This window comes from Phoca vitulina, unplaced genomic scaffold, assembly GCF_004348235.1.
Source record: "Phoca vitulina isolate PV1807 unplaced genomic scaffold, GSC_HSeal_1.0 scaffold8, whole genome shotgun sequence".
Classification (NCBI taxonomy): Eukaryota; Metazoa; Chordata; class Mammalia; order Carnivora; family Phocidae; genus Phoca; species Phoca vitulina.
In genome coordinates, this window is record NW_022589711.1 from 7496714 (window position 1) to 7516522 (window position 19809).

Consider the following 19809-nt stretch of genomic DNA (forward strand, 5'->3'; position numbering starts at 1 on the left):
GGATTGGGGAGGGACAGATCATGAAAGACGTTCCAGGTCATTACGTGGGCATTGGCTTTTACTCTGAGTTAAATGGGGAGATGATGCAGAATTTTTAGAAAATATGTGATATAACTTTAGTTTTTAGAAGATTATTCTCTCCTGTGTTGATAAAATATGTCAGAAGGAGGTGGGGTAAGGTTGAAGTAGGAAATAGTTGACTTGCAATAAAAGGTGAGAGATGTTAGTGGCTCAGACCAGGGTGGTGATAGTAGAAGGAGGGAAACTGATTGGATTCTGGATATTTCATAGATATCAATTCAACAGGTTTTTAAAAATTTTTTTGAAGATTTTATTTATTTTGAGAGAGCGAGAGGGAGAGAGTGAGCACGAACGGGGGGAGGGGCAAATGGAGAGGGAGAAGCAGACTCCTCACAGAGCAGGGAACCTGATGTGGGGCTCCTCCCAGGACCCTGAGATCATGACCCGAGCTGACAGCAGATGCTTAACTGACTGAGCCACCCAGGAGCCCCTAATTCAACAGGTTTGAGATGGATTTCATGCATGGATTTGAGAGAAAAAGAGGGTTTTAGAATGACTCCAGAATTTTTTACCTGAACAAACTAGAAGACTGAAATAATCATTAAATAAAAAGAAAGGGCTGCAGAAAGATGACTGGGAGGAAAGGCTAGGAGTTTTTTGTTTGTTTTTTTAAACTGGTTGAGTTTGAGATACTTATTAGATTTATGTATTATTAGTTGTCTATTGATGCATGACAAATCATCACAGACTTAACAGCTTAAAATAACACCAACATTATTTCACATTTCTCTAGGTCAGAAGTCTAGATGGGTTCTCTGCTTAGGGTTTCACAAAGCCAAAATCAGAGCTCATTCAAACTGGGCTCATAGCTGTAGGTTCTGGGAAAGAATCCACTTCCAGGTTCATTCAGGTTGCTGGCAAAATTCAGTTCCTTGTGGTTGTAAGACTGAGCTCCCTATATCCTTGCTGGGCTTTTATCAGAGTAGTCACGCTCTAGTCATTGTTCATGGTTCCTCCATCTTCAAAGACAGTAACATTCTATCAAATCCTTTTCTTGCCTCAAATCTCTCTGACTTCCTCTTCTGCTGCCACCTTGGGAAAGCTCTCTGCTTTTAAAGATCTATTGTGATTAGGTTAGGCGATTTTCTTTTTATAATACAAGAACATAATTATTAGAGGAGTAATGGGGGAAGTAGGAGAAGATGAAAGGGTGACGGTTATGGGAGCCTCACTACCATTACATCCAAATTATAGATGTTGAATAATTAGTTAGATATATGAGCCTGGAGTTTAGGGACAAGATGTCAGCTAGATTTGGAAATTTATGTTTAAAGTCTTGATTTCTGTCTTCCCTACAACCTCCTTAAGAAGTTGGGAGTGAGTTGCTAAGTAACACTCAGCCATAGGTACAGATGAAGCTATTGATACAAGGTCAGACATTTCTATTACCTAAAAATTACCTAAAAGAAACATTTCAGTGACTCACCTCATTGGGTGGATCTGATTGGAATGTCATGCTTGCCGTAATATGGACTTTTCTGCCTAGAATGTTTGGTTGCCATTATTTATAAAAAAAAAAAAATACTTCAACCTCAATGGCAGACTGTGGCAGCTCCCTAAATTGTTCATTTGTTCAATCCTAAATGGTGCCCAATGTTCTCACCAACTTTAAATAGGTCTATGTCAAAGAAAAATTGCATTCAATATTTTTTTATTCCAAGAAATCTAATGCTAAAATTCAGCACCCATAGAAACAGAAACCAAGCTGTTCTGTGTGAGATATATTGAGCATGTCCTCTGGATGGAATAGTAAGTAGTTAGGAAGAAAGCACCAGGACTTTTATCACTCATCATCTGGTGAATTAATTAACCTGAGGCTTGACTAATGGGAAGCTACTTTGCCGTTAAGGGTGATTAATTAACAAATTCTCCTACTTAGGAATTAGTGCTTATATATGCACATACACATATATATGTATATTAATATATCAGTGTGTGTGTATATATTGCACTATTAGGCATGATTATTTAAAATAGTATTTTCAGGTTGTTTTAAAATAGTGTAAATGATTTAAAATAAAAGCAAAGGAATTGCCTCTTCCTGGAACTTTCAGAAGCTAATGAATAGTCCCCACGGTCATATTAAATTGACATCCAACAGAAAAGGAAATAGAGCCAGTTGACTCTTTTCTTGTCAAAATCATTAGCTTAATGGTAGAGGACACAGGACAAATGAACTGTAGAAGCAGTTGTGAGCCATACTTTTGTCATATGACAAACTCTCCATCTAAGCAATGGGAACTAGGTGGGTGGGGATAAGAAGGGGGAGGGTATTATGGATAGCTGCCAGATCATTTCTGTTATGTTTAGTTCAGCCTGAATTAGGAAGAAAGAAAAAAAAATGAAGAATGTCTTGTGCTCTAGGATGAATAAATATTGTTGAATCAGATGTTAAGATTGTCTTTAAGAAACTTAATAGCATCCAGAAATCCAAAGGAGGGAGATTACTTAGATGATAATGAATCTGAAATTTGTATTCAAGAAAAGCAAATTATTTGGCCTGAGGGGAAACGTGGGGGTTGAGGCTCAAGGGGGGGAGACAGCTATTTCCTAACATTCAAAGCATAGTCCTGATAAAGGAAGAAAATATTTATTCAGCATTACATTAAAAAGTAGGGCTAGAATTAATGATTGGAAATTAAGAGCATCTAAAACATTTGAGATCGACATAAGAATGGTCTTTCTAAGAAAAAACAAGCAGAAATCTTTTACTCGAATTATTTAAGTAAAACCTAAGACACCACTGGTGAGAAATGTTTGTACTTTGTTCTTTATAAACTAGGTGATCTTTCATCCTGATCTGACTCTAAGATTCTATGAGCCTATAAAGTAAGCTAGTTTTATAGTAGACTTGATTTCATTATGTATGAAAATTCAAGTCTCTAAAGTAGTAAGGGTTACTGTGTTAGTAGTTAAAAATTACTACTAAAGTGTTTTTTTTTTAACGTCTATTATCTATCATCTATCTATCATGATATCCATGTGAGAGTCTGCTAATTTTTCTCCCAAAACCTATTCTCCCTTTTTCTCAACGAAATAGGTAGCTACCCAGAATCAAGACTTCACTTTGCAGCTTCCTTTATCTGGATTGAACAAAAATATGGCCAATGTATTGCAAGCAAAAGTGACATGTGGCAATTTTCCTAAAGCTTTCTAAGAGAGAGCTGCTTCCACCTCTGTCATTTTCCCCCCTTTATCTTGTCCTCCTTCCTGCTGACATGATGTCTGCCGATGAAGAGAACCTGTTGGATCCTGAGTTGTTTGGAATATGGAGAGCATCCCTAATGAAGAAATTAAAGAGTAGTGTTAAGTGTTAAGCTTAAGTGTTCTAACTACACATACACAGGTAACTATATGAGGTGATGGATATGTTAATTAGCTTGTTTGTGATGAACATTTTACAGTATATATGTATATCAAATCATCAAGTTGTACACCTTAAAAATATACAGTTTTAATTGTCAATTATACCTCAATGAAATTGGGGGGGAGGAGCCTGAATCTCATAGAACTTTATGAAGCAAAACTCAATGCCCATATCCAGACTTTTTCATGAGAGAAAAATAAATTATTTTTAATACTACTGCCATTTTTGTCCATGACACTTAAAACTTAATTCTATACTGATATATAACTGTATGATAAACCTATAGCTATTCCTATAGCAATTCCTAATTGATAATTGGAATTCATCATAAATGGTAAAGACATTGCAAAAATAGTTATATATATTTCTTAAATGTTACTTTTAATTTTTTAAAATTTACACTATGTTTAAGCTTGTAAATAATCTAAAAATTGTAATTTTGTAATTTATTTGCTTTTTTCAGAAAGCAACGTTAGCTATGTAACAATTGTATTTTGCATCTTCAACATTCACAATATGGACACTTTTCCTTAGAAAATCTACCATTTGGGGCACCTGGGTGGCTAAGTCGTCAAGTGTCTGCCTTCAGCTCAGGTCACATGGTCCCAGGGTCCTGGGATGGAGCCCTGCATTGGGCTCCCTGCTGGGCTAGGAGCCTGCTTCTCCCTCTCCCACTCCCCTGCTTGTGTTCCCTCTCTAGCTGTCTCTCTCTCTGTCAAATAAATAAATAAAATCTTTAAAAAGAAAAAAAAAAGAAAAGAAAAGAAAATCTACCATTTAACCAGAAACTGAATCAACATTATAGTATTCCTGGGATCTCAAGAACACTCTGGGGAGAGCTGAAGCAGACTCAACCATATATATTAATATATGCTCTACGACATTCTCATGGGATTCTGCAACCCGGATTTAGTGACTTTCTAGCTATTCAGATAGGACTATTTAGAGTTTATATCTTTGTGGGAAGGAATATCCCATGTTAAGAGTAAATTTATTATAAAATATTAGAAAGAAATAATATTTCTTTAATAAACATCCTATTGATATCTCCTATAGATATGAAATGTTTTATGTAATTGATGTAACATAGGCAATCAACCATGGCAAGCTTTCTAGCACTGTCCTTTAAATGAACTTTACGTAAGCCCAAGAAAATATCCCAGGTTAAAAAAAAAAGTGTATTTTATAGGTTCAGACATGTTTAAGTAGATTCCAAGGCTCATTCTCTAGAAAATCACTAGGATGTCTCTTTAGGACCCATATTCTGCCTTCCTTATAGAAAAGTCATATAATCATTTGCAGTTTAGGTTAAATATGAGTTAACATAGGCTAGAAATTAATTTCATTTTCTCAGGAATTCCCTAAACATACTAAATTTCATTCAAAGCATTTTACACTTTACTCTAATTTTATTTTATTAATATGTATATGAACATAACAGACTAGATGTTATAAAGCAAACCTAGATAAACTTTTCCTTTCAAGATCGTTACTGAACACTGGAGTAGGCCTGCATTATCAGAGATACCTCGAACAGGGTTTTTGTTATTGTTGTTGTTGTTGTCTTTGTTTTTGTTTATGTAGTCTCCACGCCCAACATGGGGCTCGAACTCATAACGCTGAGACCAAGAGGTGCACATTCTACTGACTGAGCCAGCCAAGTGCCCGAGAGGAGATGTTTTTAAAACACATGAACCCAGCTCCCACACATGACTTGCTGAATCAACACCACACTTGTATACTAATAAACTTCCTTTTTCTCAAAGAATGGAATCCCGAAATTTTAGCTGGTCACAGGGCTCTCCAGAATGAAAACTTCACTCTGCAGCTTCCTTTGTAGCTAACTTTGGCCGTGCAATGTCTTCATGCAGATGGACCCACCAGCATTTGGAATCAATCTTCATGGCTTCCAATTAGCCTGAATTTAGGTGCTGACCAAAATCCTCCCCTTTGGGACACTGACAGGTCTTGGGACACCCTCGATTACTGCAAGCTATTAAAAAATACAAGTAAAATTACCCTTCAAAACAAGCTTACGTAGAGCAAAACATCAAGCTGGCTTTCTCAGTAGAAGTTTTTAAAAGCATATTATGAAGTAAAACCACAACTAGAAACCTCCAATAAAGGCATATAAGGCTCAACTGGGTTTTTTATTTTATTTTTTTATGAAAAGGGAACAATGACAAAAATAAAATGCAATATTAGGAGTTCGTCTGAAAGTGCATCTTATCAGCTTGCATTGATCTCTTTACAGAGTCGGCCCTACCTTGTTGTCTCCTGTACTAATAGGCTAATGGGAGAACTGGTTTGCCTGCAGCCCAGTGAGCCCTAGGTATGGCAGGGTCTTAAATTGGAGGGAATCAGAGATGTTCATTCTATAGAAATCACTGGCAAAAGAAAAAGGAATGAAAATATTTCTAAATATATCTCAACAGTGAAAACAAATGATTTTTTTTTTCTTTTACTTAACTACAGATTTCAATTACTCAGAGTTAATTTTGCAACCATGCTGCAACTGAAATAGTTATCCAGCGCATATTTGACCTGGTACATACGTAACTGCACTAATTTGACCTTGGAAATAAAATTAATATATATGTTGCCTTGTACAAAAAACAAGGGATATTTCTCTTATTTAGCCCGTGGAATGATCTGAATTTACAGTAGACAATAGAGAAGTACTGAATTATATATAATACCTCATTGTTTCTATTTAAGGAAAGCCTAACATGACATTGAAATATTCAGATCTATATTTGGACTTGCATAGTCAAAATAGAATGCTCAAGAATTAGAGAGTAATACCAAAGTAATTAATGACAACCATGTATGTATGTATGCATATATTAATGAACTTAGCCCTGGACTTTCAAGTTATCAGGTTAATACTATGGCTAATTTATAAATCTCTCCTTGATTAAATTCCCACTAAAATTTTATTCTGATGGTTTATTAATGTAGTATATAAATATATTAATAATAGTGCAACCTGTAGTTAGTAGAGAATAATCATTGCTGTCTTTTTAAGAGAGAAAGCATTTGGAGAGCCAGACAGTTAAGTTTGCCTCAGTGATGTTCTCTGGTGTTTGAGTAACAAAGGGACACCAAGAATTTTCTGTACAAGAACGATTTTTACTGGTATACACATGTATCACTGAGCCCCCTCCAGCACTCCAGTCAAGAAAATCTACCACTTCTTTGTCCTGATATAAGGTGTTCAGGGAGATGAGTGATTCTTTGTAAGTGAATTATAGCAGGATAAATGGGAGACTTCCTTTGAAACATAAGAATATGAATAGGAAATTTTTTGTTAGTGATGTAGGAGAATGCTCTGGTTATGAGTATTCTGTGATTATCTTGCAACCTTCTGTCAAGTAGAGCATTTGTTCTAGTCATACTGAAGTGAAACAACGGGTAGAGGAATCATTATCTTATGGTCAGACAAACTGAAGATACCTCACAGTTTCTCAGCTTTGGCACCACTGACATTTTTGGCCACGTTTTTCTTTGTTGTGGGTACTGTCCTGGTCACTGTAAGATGTTTGGCAGCACCACTGGCCTCCAGCCACTATATATGCTAGTAGATTCACCCCCCAGGATGACAACCAAAACATGTCTCAGAGCATTGCCAAATGTCCCCTGGGGCGAGGGTATAATTGCCCCTGATTAAGAACCACCTAGTTACCTAATGACCAAAGTCACCGGATTTTCAGAAAAGGAATTGGCTGAGTCTGTAACCGCATGTGATGAAGTGAGTATAATTTATGAGACTAAAAAAACAAAAAACCCCAAAACTATTGATATAAAAATAAACTAATCTTTTTCAAACGCTTAGTAACATTTTTGGTTGTACACTCATTAGGAGGTGTTTTATCTTGTATATTTTCAATTATTAAAAGCATAGCAGAATAGCTCACATTACACCATTGTTACCTAGTATCAGAGATTAGTGAGATTTCTTGTTAAGAAAGAAAATAAAAGATAAGATTGTATTTAGTGCACATAAATAGTAAGATGTTAGGGAGTGTCATTAGAATAGAATGAATAGTGGCATTAGAATAAAAATGAGTACAACTGCTAAGGTGTCTAAATCTTGCTTAATGGTGTCAAAGTTGGAGCAAATATTAACAGACAAAATCGAATTTATAAAAACATATATAAAGAAGAGAGCTGAAACACTGGGGCAATGTTCATTCCTTCCTGTATATATTTTGTCACCAAATTCTTAAAGATATAAACATCCTGATGATAGGGTCTTATTAAGCTTTGTCTTATTAATCTTAAGATACCTAGTATTTTATGTAGCTCAAGATATGTAGTTTTTAAATATTTGTTGAATTAACGAATTTTGATATTCCAAATTATCTCTTCCTATTTATTTACACTGTTTTAGTTTCATTTGCAAATATATCTTGCTTGGAATATTGCTATCTTTCTACATAGTTTTTTTTTTTGCTTCTAATTTCATTCTTCACCATACTACAGCCAAAGTTTTTTGTTTTTTTGTTTTTTTTTGAAAACTCATTTTGGATCGTGTAATTTCCTTGATTTAAACTCATAACTGACTTGCTATCACTGAGGAAAATCCCAAGACCTTTGGCAGTAAGCATATTTAAAATTTTAATCTAGCCCCTGCCTACCATTGCTCCCTCATCTCCCATACTCAGCCGTATGCTCAGATACTCAGCCATGCTGTCTCCCTGGCAGTTCTTGGAAGGAGTCAGGCTTTCTTGCATCTCTGTGACTGTGTTCATGCAATTCTCTCAACCTGGATTATTCTCTGCCTCTTGACTGATTATCACTTGATTCTTAGTCAAAAGGTCATCTTTTCTGCCTGGAGTGTCCTAACTGAACCGAGTCTTTCACTACACTTTGTTTTAATATATACTCCCTTTTAGTACTTCTCTTCTGCAGTCTTCCTAACAATTTTTTATGACCTACACTAAAATGTTATTATGTTGTATTATAACTGTCCATAAGTCAGGTTTGGCTGGGGTTTTATCTTTCCTTGTGTTTTACTTTGAGAACATGCAGGTGGTGAAAAAGTTTATTCTGATTGCCTCTCCGGGGGCCTTCTCTAGTACTTTCACAGCCATAGACCTCCCTGCAGCTGCCAACAACCTATGGAAGATTCATGTCACCCATACCATAAGACTGTCCCTCCCCTGCCCCACCATTCTCTTACTTTTCCAGCCCCACTGGAGTCCTTATGGTTTTCTCAGACCCATGCACCAGACTCTGGAAAGCAGGAGTGGAGTGACAAATTCTAAGGCCATACAAGGGTTCAAATCCTGGCTCTGTTATTTACTAACTATGTGATAATGAAGAAGTAATCACCTGTAAAGTATGAATAATAATGGATTCATCTCACAAGGTTGTTGTGGAAATAATATAACTAGGATATGTAAAGCAGTTAATTAGAACCTGGCACATATTGAGTGTGCCATCATTATTTGCTATTCTTTTATATAAAGATGTTATTTAAGAGCAAGCTAGCTCAGAAGGGTTAAAAGAACAGTTTGGTAGAGAGCATAGTACAGTGATTTGCAGAGGCTCAGAACTGAGCCATTTAAGTTCACAACAACTCTATCACCTTCAATAGTGACTTAAACTCTCTCTGCCTCAGTTTCTTAATGTACTAAATGAAGATCATTACTCCTATGATCATTGGGTTTTTTTTAAGGATTAAATGAGTTATTACATATAAAATATTTAGAATTGGTAAGAAGTTAGCTAATTTATTGTTAATAATAACTTAGCTGGGAAGGCATTTCTATACTCATACCTATCCAAAGATTTGTCTCCACTGCCATTTCACTCAGTATTTCTGTTGCTTCAAACTCTGGTATTCCCACCCATTTAAAGTTCCTCCATATCTCTTCTGGTACCTAGAAAGCTTGAGTAGCACTTCACACTTAGTCAGATGAGTTCTAGAGGAGAATGGCCTTCCCTCCATGAGCAAAGGTGATTTGATTCCTCCAAATTTAGTTCAGTTTCCCCACCACAGAGAGCTATGGGCTGGTGTTTACCGGGGGTCACCCACAAGGAAGCAAATCTTGAAAATCTAAATTTGAAATTTCCTTAGAGTCAACCTGGCCAACTGTATCCCCTGTTGAGGAGGGAGTGTGTTTCCTATTAACTTCAATCTGGCCCAGGCCCTTTAGAAACGTTTGACATCCCTACCAACATCCTTTCACCATGTTTAAACCAACTTAACATTCTCTTGTTCCACCTAAAACCCAGGTAATTAAAGAAGAAGAAAAAGAAAAAAAAAAAAAAAAACAGAACTCACTAATTATGAAAAGTTGTGTTCTTTCTTTTGAGCTGAATGGAGCCAGTAGATAGTAAATAAGTTTACTTCTAGAATCTTCCTCAGAAGGTGATGGTGAGGGAGTTGGCCAATTCATTTTACCAACTTCTGTTTACATGCATTCTGTTGAAGAGAGAGGGAAAGTTGAGGTAAATAAGATGAAGAATAATGGGTAAAGAGAAAATAGAATTCTGAGTTAAATTTGGGCTTTCTATTAGAAAGCATACAGAGACATAGAATTTTAAATTAACTATTTATAAAATAAGCATGATATGAACTTTCGTCTTCCCTCAAAAGTTTTCAAATATAAAGTTGAATACAAATTGATTATTATTTCTAAACTAAGGGATAACCTGAGCATTTGTTTTGTGCATCCCATAATATATTTGACAAGCATTGCTTCCTTTATATGAAAGCAAATTTTAATAACTGTATTTTCAAATTTAATGTAGTTTATCTCAAAATGATAAATTATTCTTTTAGAAGTACTTCTTCCAATAATATGATTTGAAAAGGGCAATTTATCCCATTTTGAAAGTGGTAACATCATAAATTGGCAGTTATCATTACATAGCAATTGATTACTTTAAAGTACATAAATGCATAATTCATGCATTGTGGCCCACTAATTAAGAGAATAAGTGACCATATAGATAATACTAAGATGTAGACAGATTTCCAATATTGCCCAAAATGTTTCGATCATGCTAATTCACTTCAGGCAACAGAGACTAAATTTCTTTTATTTGCTTTGCCTTCACCTACCTCCTCTTCGTCTGGGAGCAGAGTCATGTGCCCGGAAGTTAATTATACCCACACCTTGTGATCAGTAATGTTTTCATAAATATAATTTAAAAAAGACTGAGAGACTTAGCTTTTTGTATTTCCATGGTGATGTACACAAGTAAAAAATGTGCTTCCCCCGAATGTGTGATTAGCACAACCCTGATGGAGTCTGTGTTGGTATTTCCAAAAGTTTGCTCATAGCATTCACGGTGGGTTCACGCAGGTGACACAGAAATGCCCCAATAAACTGACTTTAATACAGAAGAAAACTGCAACTATTGGAGAACTTGCCCTGCCTGTTTTACTGTTGGAGATAAAAATCAGACACTTATTGTTGTTCCTCTAATAAATATTTCAGACCCTTTTATGAATAATTAGCGCAGATGCAATCCCCTTCTAATGGCACAAGGTGAAGTAAAGGAAACATAAAATGCATTTTAAGTTCTGCGTCTTTCCCTACCACACCGCTGGAATCCTCGTCTATCCACACAATAGATTAACTACCCTCTGTGCATACTATATTTTGCTCAGCCCTTAATATTCTGAAGCAGGGCTGAAGCAGTCGTTATCTGTGGCGGTTCCTGGGTGATTTTCAAGCCCAGCACTACCCACCCAAGTGGCAGTGACACCGGCTTTCACTGAAGCCTTATTACTCTTAAAAGAGCAATTTGGTTGGTCGCACGGCTATTAGGATCACACGGCAGCCTGAAAGCTGTCAGTACAACAGCTTCTCATCTTTTTCACACAATCCTGACATCTTTTCTCTTTTCTACTGGACACAGACATGACTGTTTTTATCATTTTCAATCAAGCTCACCCAGCACACTGAGGAATATATTCCCACTGAAAGCAAAGTGAAGATCAGAAATTATTTTCTAGCTCCTGGAGCTGGAGCAGAGCTGACTGCGTGCTGAGAGGAGCCGGATCCGTGAGAAATGTAGCTTGGCTCAGGGCTACATCAGGGAGCTGCTATTTCAGCTGTTAAAGATGGCAAAACAACACCTACCTCAGGTTTTTCAATGATTAGTGCTGTTTTAATAACCGGGAGGGAAGAGGATGTGAGAAATTTTGTGAAATTAACTTGTGGCAATGTTATCATTCGAGAAAGTGGGGAAAATTACTAGACTTGAACTTTTCTTCGTTTTGATGCTCTTTTTCTCTGGACCAACTCTGAGCAAGCTGACTCGGACCCCCTGGAAAGGAAAACCTTGGAAAGGGGGTAAGTGATGAAAGTTTTGTGTTAAAGATCTAAATGGAGTTAGCAGGGCTGATCAGTGGCAACTTGAGGACAGCTAAAGGTAGAGCAACTGCATCTGCTGGAAATCAGATTTTTATTTCAGGAAAGACGTTCTGTGCTGTAGGTGGCTAGTTATTGATATAAATATATATTTTTTGCAATTTTTGGTTTTCTGGGCTATCAAAGCATTACAAGGATTGTTTCCAGCAGGGAGGATATAGGGCCAGATGCATGGTGCTCTGGTGCAAGCATATGTGTGGTATCCTTAGGAAGCTGCATTATTTTTAAAAAAAGAAATGGGTCCTGAATATGTTAGATCCCTGAATTGTTTGGCAGATTTTGTGAACCGGTCAGAGGGATGCCTGCGGAGGGGCATGTGATGAAATGCAGTACCACCAACACTAATTTTCTGGCTGACTCTATCAGTGTTGGTGTGTTAATAAAGATAAATTGCATTAACTTTATTGAAAAAAAAATCTGCTGAACAAGAACAAGCCTTTCGGTACTTTGGAGAATGGAAATCCATTTTCTTCTGCTGTTGAGAAATTATGATGAGATGAGGGAGATTTATGGTACTTTGACGCTGCCTTTTTGTAAAGTTCTGTTGATTCTGCTTTTCCTGAATGCCGTTTGTTTATACTAAACACAAGTTATCAGGGTATCCGTTCTGTGAATACTATAAGCCAAAAAGATGCTGCAGAAATATCCCATAAAAGACTTTCTGAACTGTGTTTGCATGTTTGGGGAAAAATCTTGCTGGGAGATATCAGAGGATTCTGCTTTGTAGGAGCATTTCTTTCACCTAACATTTTTCTCTCAGCTCTGGAAATGTTTTCTGGGTTTCCCCACCTTTGCTTTACTGTCAACAGTATGATGTGAGGTTAAGGAGAAGCATGAACATTAACAAGAAGTTTTAATAATTTATCACAACATCTCAGCAGGATTTTCTAAATACAGGAGCCCCTTCAGTTTGATCTTTCTGTTTCTCCTTTTGTTGCATTTAAGATATTACAAATCTTCCACCTCTAGTAACTCTGAGGGAAAAGTTCCAACAGGCACTTAGCTTAGATGGTTGGTGCAGATACACTCCTGAGGAGTGGAGCTGCAAATTATCTTTGGGCATTGTAAATTATATCACCACATTACTGTATTTCCTCGTGTTATCAGTGTGTGTGTGTGTGTGTGTGTATGTGTGTGGTGTGGGGGTTCTTGCAAACTGCAAGCTGTTATTTATGTTAACCCACATGGCAGCTTTTTGGTGGCTTGGGATCTAGAGATGTATGGTGTTATCGACTCCAGGGGATGTCAGAAGTGTTAACTTGTACTTCCTATCAATTTTTTCAAAGACAGTCTGCACCTCTAGCATGTAAAATACCATTTCCTGTGATAAACTTCAGCAGTCGACTTGGGAGCTCTAGCTACCCAGGGAGTAAGTTAGATGGCTGCAAGGCTTGGGAAAAATTGTTAACCTAGTCAGAAAGGTTTATTTCAAAATATTTGCATGTGTTCATAAGCATTTATTCATCCCACACAGTTTAAATACAGATGCATTGGATTGCATTTGTAAATCAGGTCTGAAATGTTTCGTCTTTGAACATATGACTACTTTTTCCAATGTGCTCTAACTAGCTGAGCTAGAAATTTGCTAGCTCTGCTGTATGATGATGATATGACTCAGTCAAGTTCAGGAATAGGCAATCATAGCAACATATTTCATTCATCATTAAAAGGGTTTTGTGTATTTTAGCAAGGTTGGGCCAGTTACTAGAAAACTTAAAACGTGTTGACCATTCTTTAAAATTATTTTCTTTTCAGTGCCTCTTTTTGTCACTGTAGATGCATTGCATAAATACTTTCCACAGATTCTGAGTTCCTGCACAGTAGCTTTACCTTGATATGCATATATACATGTTGTAAATATTTATTTATTCATGAGCTTGGCTATTGATGGCTGTGTGTTATCGTTTGATGGGTTGTAAAATTCTGTTACTTTTCCCTTGGCATATTATGCAGTCTTTTGAAACATATTTTTACAATTTTTCAACATTATTTTCCTTTTCAGGAAGTAGGGGCCTTTATTATTTTGTAGAATACTTACCAGAAGTATATGTATTTATGGGGTAGGCTGAAGGAGGAGAATGAGGGTTCTTAAATAAAACACTATGGCCAGAGGCAAAGAGGATAAAGGTTCAAAACACAAAATAAATTTTAAAGAAGGTGATTTTAACTACTTTTAAAAAGAATTGCTTCATATCAATGATTGATTGAAGCTTATCTGCTTTAGAGAAAGATCTTTAAAACTGATGCTCTTTTTTTCAAAAATCCTGGAAAAAGTAATAGTAACAAAACAACAGAGTTTTCTTCTGAAAATTTTTTTTTTTTTTGAACTCACATTGGCTATGTGCATTTGTCTTAATCTGATTGAGCAGCTGTCAACCTCCATATGGCAACCTGCCCACGCTGACAATTTCCATTTTTGTTGTATTAGCAGGAACCACCATTCTGAGAGAGGGGGTTACTGGGGCAGGGCCAGGGAGTACTAGCTTCACAGATCGGTGAATAGCTGGGGCCTGTGAGGGGTGGTACAAACAGCACGAAGATAGGCAGCTCAAAACAGGTATCTATAAGCTGACTTGTTAGAACATTTGGGAAAAATGCCGATTATTGTTGGCTACCAAGGGATTTTTAAGCTCATCAATGAACATGAATCTCAAATATAGGTTAATAGGCCAGCAAGTTTTCCCTCAGGCACATGCTTTTCTATTTAATCACAATATATGAACTCCTTAAGGGAAGGCAGGTGTCTCATCTGATTAGTTCAGAGCATAGCATAAGTGATCATAAGTTTGCATTCACGATAAACTAACCAGAAATCCTAACTACAGTGCTGACATCATCCTCATTAGGATTAAAGACCTAATTATTTTGCATTCAATTACTCTCACTGGGAAGACAGTCTAAAAGATGTAAAGAGCTCCATTCCAATGACCATAACTTTACAGAGAAGTTTACATTGTAGAGAGTCAATATATGTAACAAAAAGAGAATTTAAATATGTCTTTTTTAAAAAAAATTCTGCTATTGGAATTTAGAATTTAAGCCAAGTTTTAACATTCGTATTTACTATTAAAGGTGAAAATTGGAGGTAAATAAGTATAGATTGAAAAACAGGTGCAAAAGGTATAAATGGGTAAAGCTAGCCCCAACTTGAGTCAAAACATTAAACACCTGGTAGAACACAAACACTGACCAATCAGAACAACCCTTGATCAAACTAAGGGGAAGGGCCAATCCTGACTGCAATTAATGCCCCATCCATTCTTCCACTTGAACTTGACTCCATTTGACTCTCCCATAAGTGTTTGTTGAGTTCATTCAAGCTTCTCAGCTATGACATAGGAATTAAACTATGGCAATAGGGCATAAAACTTCTGATGATTCAAAAGATTCTTTCACAAAACACTCATACTTGCTTCCTCTTATAAATTATGGCAGTCAGTTGCCTGTGTTTGTCTTTACTAAACAAAGAAAACCTCTCTGGCAGTTATGATCCCCCTCTCTATGAAGGGTTAGAATGTATTATACTATGGCATTATATCAACTCATGGTACATTGAAGCACATTGATATGGGGATATTCTGAATGACATTTTAGATTTTTTGTAGTTATTTGCATGATCCTGCATAATATATTGGCAATTATTTAGGGATTTGGGGCAATGTGCTGAAGTTTTTTGACCTTAAAAGTTTTTTTGTTTTGTTTTATTTTTTTTAATCTTAACTATGTGCTGCTGTCTACCACCTGCAAGACCATTTTTATGATATTGCTTCTGACATCTTTCTCAGTTATATGAGCTGGTAAGAAAATCTACTTCAAGCAAATACCTCACACAATTCAGTAGCTCACATTATGTAAGAAATAAAGGTTTTCATTTATAAAATTTGCATACTGATGGTTTGCTCTTTCACAAACACCAGAATAGGCTTTCTGGTTTGAAGAAACAGAAACAGATCATTTAGTCTTTGAAGTTTTTCCTGGAATGCCTCTCTACCACTACACTAGCCCTGACTGCCAGATCAAAGACCCCTCAACCACATACCAAAAATAATATTCCATCTTTTAAATGACTCGGGCATTTTATTTAGATCAGAGGACAGTTTCAGTTTTTACAATACTTTATTGTTGCATGTCTCTATGTTTTACCACTTTATAAGTTATTTGAAGAGAAATTTTGTCTTTGATTCATATTAGCAGGCAATCCTACATGTAATAGATGCCCAATAATTTGATGAATGAGCAGAGTATATGAGATATTAGACTGGTAATAAAATATTCTATGACTATAGTGTTAATTATACATTTATTACTTTTAACTATGTGCTATATCTTACCTTTCTAATGTTGGGAAATCATTTTTATCACTACCCTTTTACTACATCATTTAAATTTCAGTTTTAATTATAGAAAAATATGAATGTATTTATAGTATTATAAAACAGAAAATTCTGGCAGACTCACGTAGAAAGTAGTGCAGTAAGGGAAAAAGAAAGCAACGTTGTTGTTCAAAAGTAATTTATAATGTGAGACTGAATCTGGAAACCGAACTATATGAATATTCATGGAAAATGTAGAGTGTTTTTTGCACTGTGTATAATCACCACTTCTGTTTTTCATTTGTTTAAATTATTTAATCTCCATCTGTATGCAATAAATAGATTTAATACCTCATCTTTCCTACAACTGAAGAGTCAATTCCAAAGCCAAGTCTGAAATGAGTATTTTTTTTTGCTACATGTTCAAAAGATTATCAGAGTATTTTTTAGATATAGAAATTAAGGAGGAGTATGCTTAACAACTTGATGAAGATTTGTTGTAAAATTTGCTCATGTTCTCTGGCTGGTATTATTTGAAAAATAACATTTGATAAATTCAGCAAAATGCATGTGAGATTTTGGTAAGAAAAACATGGTTCCTGAGAACAATCAACTTTTTTTCACCTTACAAATTATAACTTGAATATCTTACCCACAACCATTTTTGTCTAACTTTTATTCAAATTTACCATTCCACTTCTAACCTCAAAATTTTTATTTTAGTTATCTATTTGTTATTAATATAATGTCTTTTTTGCCATGTGATTAAAACACCCTAAGATTTCAGGTAATATTCACCTAAAATGAATTTTTTACCGGATGACAAACAGAGGAAAAATTGGAAAGAGTTTTGAAGTATTTTTTTATATTGATGTATAGAATACATACTTTTATCAAAAAGGGGGAAAACTATGGCCTGGAAAGTGGAGTGCTGATTCATTTTGAAGAATATAGTTCTGGGATCTGTCTATCCTTTATAAAGTCAGATTATGCCTGTGAAAAAAATATGATCTGAAAATAAATGAATGCATACCACCCTTATCAGGGATGTGTGCAAGTTCCTAAATGTGTGTAACCATCAGTCCCCACCCCTCTCCACTCCAGGGAGAGGATTCATCAGCCAAATTCCATGAAGAAAATTTTGTTCAGGAAATCAAAGGCATATAAATATTTTTAAAGAGGATATTTAATTTTACAAAGTGAGACAAGCTGACAGTAATGAAATGCCTTGGATATATTAGTGTTGGGGTTCATGAATTCATAGTTAAGATCATGTCAGCACTTACATTATAAGCTACATTTTCAAAGGGTTTACAACTGAGCCATAAAATTTTTGCTTCAGGATGGATCTCAGCTACATTAGGCCTTGGTGAGAGAGCAGTTTCATTTTCTTCGTTTTGAAATGCAAACCTTCAACCTTCAAACTTATTTGAATGTAAAAAAAAAAAAGAAGAAGAAGAAGAAAAGAAAAAAGAAAGTAAAATGAAGTTATGTTCTTAGGCTTTGTTACTTGAAAAATAATTAGAAACTCAAAATAGAAATTCAAAAAGTGGTGAGAGTTTATATAAGGTCTTAAGTCAATTAAATATGTGTATCAAAGAGTGATCTTGATCTGTCATGACTGTGGATCTTTTATCTGTTAGAGATTGTTGTTTGATTAAGAAATCATGATCATCAAAACAACAGATAATTATTCTGAAAAGAAAAGAAAAGCACATTACACCTAAAGGCCATTACGTTTTCAGACACCAGGGCATTCATCAGGGCTTAGGGCCTCATCTAAAATTGTCCTTCAGTCACTTAGCCACACTGGTCCCTAGGATTACCTTTATCTAGGAGTAGAATTTAAGAAAAGTAACTGAAGGATCACCGTTCCAGCATTATAATATTAAAAATCAAAGCAAAGTTTCAAAGTCCATAAGTGGTACCTAAAAATGATACACAACATCACAAAAGTAAGGGATTTCTTTCCTGATTCCACATAGGGTTTTTAAAGCCATTTATTAAGTAGGTATTCAAAGCTTAATCTATCAAAGACATTAAAAAGCTATATATATACAGATTTCTACCTCTGGGAACCTGTAATTTATGATTTTAAGGATTTTTTTTTTTTTTTTTTTGTGGTGGGTGGATGGGGAGAAATGGGGATTTTTTTGCCCCCCTTTAATTAGCATGTCTCCAGCTTAGGTAAGTGACAGTGCTGTTAAAAACAAAACTAAAGTTGGGCTTGGTGCTATTTTAAGGGTGCGCGGGGGAGGGTAAAATATCCAAATTATATTCTGAAGTCATCTTCTCTTTATATCATACCAAAACCTCAAATAGGGTGAATTTGGATAAGCTCTAGCATTCAATCTGTTCCACAAATCACTTTCTAACTTCTGGATGATGTATACTGATTTTTATTTGTGTGTGTGTGCCTTGTCTTTTCCATTTGTGCTTTTTTTCTTTTCTTTTCTTTTTTTTAATGAGAAAACAAGTGGCTTTCAAAGTACAAAAAAATCATTCCTAGTCCTGTTTTTGTGATGCCTCACAGTATCTGTAGCTATTGAATCACTGTGACAATTCACCTTAAAATATAAATTTGAATATCTATTTGGGAACTTTGGTTTGTGGAGAGACATGGTGAGTGACATGGTCTAGTAATGAGAAGGGAATAGCAGCTATACTTGACAAGGAGAAAATATTGTGAACTCATTAGTTTTTAGGCTGGATGTGCTTTATACTTAACAGATTCAGTTTGAAATCTAGTACAATTTACTGATAAAAAAACCTTATACATCCTATTAATCCTACAGTGTATGCTTTATATTCCATTTTGTAATGGAGTTCTTTAGGAGAAATAAGTGAGATATTATCCAATAATAAAATGCAGACACAACAATAAAAACCATGTATACATTGACGAATAATATTTATTTGATTACATTTTGAACTCTGTCTCTGTACAAAATGCTAAATTAATAAGTCTATATTCTCACATAAAGAAAATATTTCCCTGGTATTATTAATCAGGAAAATACAAAGATGTAACGAGTAATTCAGTACTGACAATTTATAGCTTTTGGCATGTTGCCAGAATAAGTATAGAAATTCATTCCTTCTGTCAATTTATGAAGAGTTCACCACATAGACTATTAGGATAGACCCTACATATGCCTAGTAGAATCCCTTTCATATCAGTGTCAAAAGCTCTGTCATCAAAGAAGCAGTTATCAAGCTGGGCAAAGTCCAAGATTATGTTCTGGAGACAGGGGCACATCATGAAATCTCTAATGTAATCGTTGGCAGCTAATAAAGAATTTATTTTAGGGCAATTCAGAATGTAACTGAAGTGCCTTCCAGAATCCATAGGGGCCTGAGAATTGCTTCTGGCTAACTAGTATGGATTTTCATTTATCTAACAGAATGTCCCACTCCTGTTTAGGGACTGCATGGAGGAATTGCAGAGACACATGCAGGGATTTAGGGCTGAGGTTGTTGATTACCAAGTGCGATGAGTTAAACTTGATGCACTGTTAGAGAACTTTGCTGATCATGCATTTCTATGTAAGGCCCCCCGAAATGTTAGATAATTTGTACATTCAAAGTGGAACAATATGCATTATACTATTAGCAAAATGTATGTACATCTACCATACCCTCATACTGTGCTCAC

General features: G+C 35.6%; 1 protein-coding gene across 16 annotated transcripts in view; it reads left to right on the forward strand.

Annotated features, from left to right (window-relative positions):
• ROBO2 (roundabout guidance receptor 2) overlaps window positions 1–19809 on the forward strand; it is a 1625768-nt gene that overhangs the window by 353125 nt on the left and 1252834 nt on the right. For 7 of the 16 annotated variants that reach the window (XM_032407345.1, XM_032407346.1, XM_032407357.1 and 4 more), the window contains exon 1: window positions 4167–11763. The exons of 2 other annotated variants lie outside the window; for them this stretch is intronic. In XM_032407345.1, the coding sequence (XP_032263236.1) occupies window positions 11634–11763 (130 nt within the window). In that variant the 5' untranslated portion in view covers window positions 4167–11633. Of the gene's footprint in view, window positions 1–4166; window positions 11764–19809 lie in introns of those variants that run through there. 7 more of the 16 variants (XM_032407352.1, XM_032407361.1, XM_032407354.1 and 4 more) reach the window with 1 other exon arrangement.